Genomic DNA, 6,000 nt, shown 5'->3' on the forward strand with positions numbered 1-6,000 from the left:
TCATTTATTTTTAATATTTAATTTTATATCATGATGGGTGAATAATTCTAATGAAAATACTCAATATAAATTATTAGTGAATAAATTAATAATCATATAGAAGGTCAACAGGCGAATAAATTTCGAATTATTGATCTGAGTAACAGTAAGGTAAACATTCATAATAAAATTTTACTTTAAATATGTATATTTAAAAATTAATTAATTAACAAAAAAATTATAAATGCAAATAAACAATATAAAATTTTGAAGAAATTAAAAAATGTATATTTTAATTTTCGACATATTATAGCATATGTAAGTAAAAACATAAAGCCAATATTTTAGATTTTTTCATTTAAAATTATATACTATTTATTATTATTGAATTATAATAGGATTATTATTATAAATAACAATGTCGAAAAATGCCTTACAAAGAATTTCTAGATTGTTTTGTAACATTAGTAATAAAATTAATTTATTTTCCTCTTTACCTTTAAATATAAACATGCACTCACACACTCACACGCAAAAATCGTATTGATATTTTTGCATTATTAATTTTAATTATTTGGTAAGGTTTATTCCAATAGGAAATATAATTTACTAATTACTTCTTTTATAATATGTATGAGTTACATTTTTATAAACTATTTAGTAAAAATTCTTTCAGAGTAATTATGATTAATAAAAAATTATAATATTAAATTATGTAATGTACATGTTTTTATGAATATTATTAGTTCACATATATTTTAATCGTATAAGCAATACTGTTGAATATATAACTTTTATCAAATTATTTTGTATAATTTTGTACAAAATAACCTTCAATCGGAAGTACAATTTTTGTTTATGTATTTTGTAGATTTCATAATTGATTGGATTTCAAAATAATTACTTTCTTAAATGATGTTTTAATATTTCATAAATACAAATATATATAAATACATTTTTAAATTGATTTATATTTGAACGATTTGAAATGTTTTACAATATTTATACAATGATAAATATTATAAAAATATAACGTTATTATAAAAACAGTGATGAATTAATTTCCATGTTTACACAAAATAAATGTTCATATTATTATATTATCTTAGAAAACCTATAATTTCTCTATTAAGCCCAAGTTCATCTTCACGTTTTAAAGCTGATATAATTTCGTTGTTTAATTCAATGCCAACTTTTGTTCCCATCTTAAAAGAAAATAAATATAATTAAAAATTTTAACACAATAAAACCAATTTTATATACAATACATATAAAATAAGATATGAAAATTTGTTTACATCTAATGTTTTACTTAGAGTAGTAGGATGCACACTCCCATATCCCATTTTAACAATAGATGATATCCTTCCATTTGGCATAACAGAAATTACAATACTTGCACTGCTACACATTTCTTCTTCAGAAGTTGGATCAACAACACAACTGTCTCCAATCTATAAAATAATTTTTAATTGATGATGTTATATAATTTTTAGAAAGTTTTAATAAAAGTATAAACATATGTACTTTATAAAGTGATACAAGAATTGGAAAATTTGTTGTATCCAATTTTACACTTTCATAAGTGTCATCTGATAAAGCGATATCAGCTTCACCACCATCTAAAGTAGCACATTTTACTTTTGGAATTTCTGTACTATATAAAGCTGCTTTTACTGCAATAGCTACTGCATCGAATAAGTTACCACCACATTCAAGAATCTAAATGGTTATTCATTATAATATTTATAAAAATATTTTGTTATACAATAAATAAAAATCTATTTGATAAAAGAAACTTACTAAAATATCTACAAACAATTTCCAACATTTTTTATGAGGTAGTATAGATAGTTGAGTTAGATCCATAGCATCAGGAGATTGATAGGCTAATGCAAGAACATTGCTTATTTCATTAGCTAGATTCTCTCCTCCTCTTCCTTCAAAACTTGGAGTAGCATTTGCTGAGCTATTAATGTATTATATACATTACATTATTTTTCAAATATGAATAGAATCAAATGAAAATAATTTATGTATAAAAAAGATATAATATTTGATGATTTATATATTAAACAAGAATAAATTTTACATAACGAAGTATGCTTACATGAATTAAAAAAGCTTACATCAAAATTCTTTAAAGATGTTTTATTATCTACACCAATTTAAAATTAAAAATATTATTTACCAATCAACAAAAAATTCCAATTTTCCATCACCAGGACTATCAGGATATGGTGTATCAATTTCTACTTTAACGCCAACAAGAACATCAGTATTTCCAATTCTTAATCTAGCTGATCCATGAACTTGATCCATTAGTTTTGTTTCTAATTCCATGCATCGATAATGCGTTCGACTTCTACCATCATTTCTAAAATCAGCCTAAAATAAGGATTATCAATATGATTTTATAAATTTAATTAAAGAATTCTATATTTAAATTTTATTGGTTATTACCTTAATTGTATTGTAATATTATACTAAACAATTATATTAAATATTAATTTAAACATTTTAAATTTATTTTTATTTATTACTTACATCTATACCATGAAGGATAAAAGTTTTTTCAGCTAAACTTAAGGGTATTTCAGCCATTTCATTCAATTATAAAATAATTTAAGAACACTCAAATTTTTATATTTCCATGTTTATTAGTTTATTTAGAACCTACAAAAGTTTACGATTTTAATTAAAATTATAAATGCATTAAATACATATAAAAACAATAAGCAAAAATTTACAAGACCGATGATCAATAAATGAAATTAAAAATTATAACTACTATTTCCGATTTGACTGTACAAGAGAAAATTTATGCATTGTATAACATTTCCAATATGTCCTATACATACATGATTAGTAGAAAATGAAATTATAGAAACTATTGACAATTGGTTCAATGTTAGTTGACGGTACAACCTGTATACGAAATATTTATCAGAAAAACTATAAAAATATAAATTTTGAACAAATTATTGTTGTTACAGAGGTCACTATCATAAATTTTTAACCTGCATCAACGACTCGTATTTACATCGATGATTGTCAAGTGAACTAAAATACAATTATTAAAAACTTTTGACAATTAATATGTTAAGCATGATACTACTACGATAATATTACATAAAGCAAGGCTTTTTTTTAATTAATATATTTCATTATTAATTAAAATACTTTATAGTTTTTAAGATAATTTATAAAATCGAAATATTTGTAAATGTGATTCATAAAACATCGAAATCATTATTTCAATAAATTTTTGGTGTTTACTGAAGCTTATGGGGATAAAAATATAATTTAAAAAAAAAACGAAAATAAAACTTAAATTGATATTTTTCATAGATTCAAAATCAATAAATACTCTACAATTTGGAATATTAATTACAGTATATGATATTACAAATTAAGTAATATAAATTTACTAAGATATTTGTGTTTTAAATGAGGATCAAAAGGAAATAGAAGTATAAAAATGAAAGATGTTTAATATATTTAATTTGTAGAAATATTAAACTATATTATATATAAACATTATAGATTTTTTAAATGGTTTTGTAACATATAATGAGGTGGTTTAATAAACATATTGTTACATATTGTTCTAAATTTATTTAATTACAATAAATGTGTAAAATTTTCGTTAGCAGATCAACAATTATAGAAGATAATGTAATTGTTTATTTATTAGAATGACATTATTCAAAAAGGTTCAAATAAATCAGAGGATTAATCTAACGAAAATTAGTTATTTAACAAAGATTTTATAGATTTTGAAAATATAACATACTTAAATAATAGAACAATGACAAGTAAAGATTCGATTACAAGAATGAATAATCAATAAAATTATTATACTTTAATCATGCATATTTTAATTTAAATATTCTTACATTCTCAATAATATATAAAAAGTAGAAATTGGTTATGATTAGGTAATGATACTTGTAAATAATACATTTTATAGTATATAAATTATCTTGTATAAAAATTGTTTTTATCACTTATAAAAATAAACTTATAACTTATAATTTGTTAAATAACAAAGGTTTATAATGATTAACTGAATTTATAAATATTTACTATTTTACTATTTTAATATAAAAACCTATTTTACAACTGTTAATATGAAACTGTTTAATTAGTAAAATCATATATATTTTTATAAAATAGAACAAATAGATTTTGAAATAGAATCAAATTTGTATACATATTAGCATTAGTTTGTAATTGTTATATTATATATATTTACATAAGAATATCTTCTATCTTTGTAGTTTTCATAAAATATTTTCAAGAACATTGTTCAATAATTGAAATGGTTTTGTAAGTCATAACTCATTTGATTAATTTAAATAATTGAAATACCTGCTAAAGTTTTGTTGTTAGAAAGTTTATAATTGAGAGATAAACAACAAATAATAATAAAATAGTTGCCTTAAATATTATAGAATATCTAACTTTTTTTAGTTTTTTATAATTGATTTTTGATCAATTAAAAAATTGTTAAATTAAAATTTGAATAGAATTAAAATTATTGTATGGTATACAAAAATTTAACATTTATTTGTGAGAATCTTTAACTACAATTATTTATAATTACAATAATTTAATTTATTTTGTAACAAACAAGTTAATATTAATAAATCTTAATTAGAATTATAAAGTAAATTAATCCTTTCAATTTATATATAAATCTTTATAAGAAAATACTAGTTAAATTGTAATAATTATTATATATAATTTATTAATTGAAAATCTAACTATTCTATTGTGTACAATTTTATTAGCAACATTTAAATAGGTGAATTTTCAAATCCAAATGTAGCATAGTCTTGAGGTTTTTTTTCTTTCATATTTGGAAAATCAGGATCACCAGGATATAATGCTATTGAAGATGAAGTAAGTTTCCATCCTTTTTTACTGGTCCAATTCTGTATAATAAAACAATAAAATTTAGAAAATGCTTTACTCTTATGAAATACAATTTATAACTTTTAATGATATATTATAAATATAAACTAACTTACACCTCTGTTATATTTCATATAATAGTGTGCGCAATATATACCCAATATTAACATTCCCATTTTTGCAATACAGTGTCTTGTAAATTGAGCTGTTTGAAATCCCTATAATAATAATATATGATTTTGTTTTCAAACAAGACTGAAAAATTCTAAATACATAAAAAATATATAAAAAAAAAATTTAAATATTATACTATAAATTCATACAGCAATTGGAACCAATGCTGCCTCTAGTTTATTTAAAGGTGTTCTATAAAATCTTCTGATTGGATTGTATCGTTCTTTGTAATAATTTTGTGGTATTATAGGTTCATTGTGTAAAATCTGATCTTTTACCCATTTAGCACGCCAAGCACGTTCTGCTTCTGTCATACCTAACATACGCTCTCTTTCTCTTCCCATTCTACCTTGAATTCCCATAACTTTGACACCACCACTCTCAGAACATCCATATTTGTTAGCAATATCATTTGATCCACCCACTGAAATAAAAAAATTTTTTAAAAAATGCTATACAAAAATTTTATACCAAATTGATTATTTTTCTTAATTATCCAAAACATGCAAAACATGCACGATATAAGATAAATAATAAATTTTTTTAAATTTTAATTTTTTAATATATTTTATAATAAACTAAAATAATAATATACAAACTTTTGTTTTCTGTTCTGCAGACCAATACTGTTGAATAATAGGTTATGAGTCTACTTATATTAATATATATTTAAAACCTCTATATTAAGTTACAATATTGCTTAGGTTAGACATAAACATTTTTAAAAATTTCTAATTAATAAATCATTTAAAAATATTTAAAAAGTATTTTAAAATAATACATTCTTTGGAACGTATAAGAATTTGCTTATATAATTTTTCTATATAATAGTTATATATTAATTGTATATTATAGGAATTCTTTACAATAAAGTAATAAAGGCAAAAGAGAAAAATTTCTTGCGTATTATCCTGTATTTTTAAATAT

The 6,000-nt window shown here is 20.9% G+C and overlaps 2 protein-coding genes across 3 annotated transcripts; both read right to left on the bottom strand.

The window, feature by feature from the left end:
* Positions 1-1,032: 1,032 nt before the first annotated feature.
* On the bottom strand, positions 1,033-2,645 carry Rrp42 (exosome complex component Rrp42). 2 transcript variants are annotated; one of them, XM_011497896.1, is made up of 6 exons: positions 2,527-2,645; positions 2,171-2,367; positions 1,783-1,948; positions 1,507-1,701; positions 1,278-1,433; positions 1,033-1,184 (listed from the first exon to the last, which is right to left on the bottom strand). In XM_011497896.1, exons 1-6 carry the CDS (start codon positions 2,581-2,583, stop codon positions 1,080-1,082), a joined length of 876 nt encoding a protein of 291 aa, XP_011496198.1. In that variant the 5' UTR covers positions 2,584-2,645; the 3' UTR covers positions 1,033-1,079. The 2 variants fall into 2 exon arrangements, with proteins under 2 accessions (XP_011496198.1, XP_011496199.1); XM_011497897.1 differs by having other exon boundaries at positions 1,079-1,184; positions 1,292-1,433.
* A 2,067-nt stretch (positions 2,646-4,712) lies between these two features.
* ND-B17 (NADH dehydrogenase (ubiquinone) B17 subunit) lies at positions 4,713-5,722 on the bottom strand. The gene is made up of 4 exons (XM_011497898.1): positions 5,673-5,722; positions 5,223-5,497; positions 5,016-5,117; positions 4,713-4,919 (listed from the first exon to the last, which is right to left on the bottom strand). Coding segments are annotated over exons 1-4 (516 nt in total). The 5' UTR covers positions 5,674-5,722; the 3' UTR covers positions 4,713-4,781.
* Between the last annotated feature and the right edge of the window lie 278 nt (positions 5,723-6,000).

Source organism: Ceratosolen solmsi, unplaced genomic scaffold (genome assembly GCF_000503995.2).
Source record: "Ceratosolen solmsi marchali unplaced genomic scaffold, CerSol_1.0 scaffold14, whole genome shotgun sequence".
Classification (NCBI taxonomy): domain Eukaryota; kingdom Metazoa; phylum Arthropoda; class Insecta; order Hymenoptera; family Agaonidae; genus Ceratosolen; species Ceratosolen solmsi.

Bases quoted from the DNA above. Each gene is read 5' to 3' on its own strand.
- Rrp42 (XM_011497896.1), bottom strand. From the start codon at position 2,583: ATGGCTGAAATACCCTTAAGTTTAGCTGAAAAAACTTTTATCCTTCAT. The intron at 1,702-1,782 runs GTAAGTTTCTTT...ATAACCATTTAG, and splicing joins AATTGTTTGTAGATATTTTA to ATTCTTGAATGTGGTGGTAA. The intron at 1,434-1,506 runs GTACATATGTTT...ATTATTTTATAG, and splicing joins TTCTTGTATCACTTTATAAA to ATTGGAGACAGTTGTGTTGT.
- ND-B17 (XM_011497898.1), bottom strand. The intron at 5,118-5,222 runs GTATGAATTTAT...TTATTATTATAG, and splicing joins CAGCATTGGTTCCAATTGCT to GGATTTCAAACAGCTCAATT. The intron at 4,920-5,015 runs GTAAGTTAGTTT...TTTATTATACAG, and splicing joins ATATGAAATATAACAGAGGT to AATTGGACCAGTAAAAAAGG.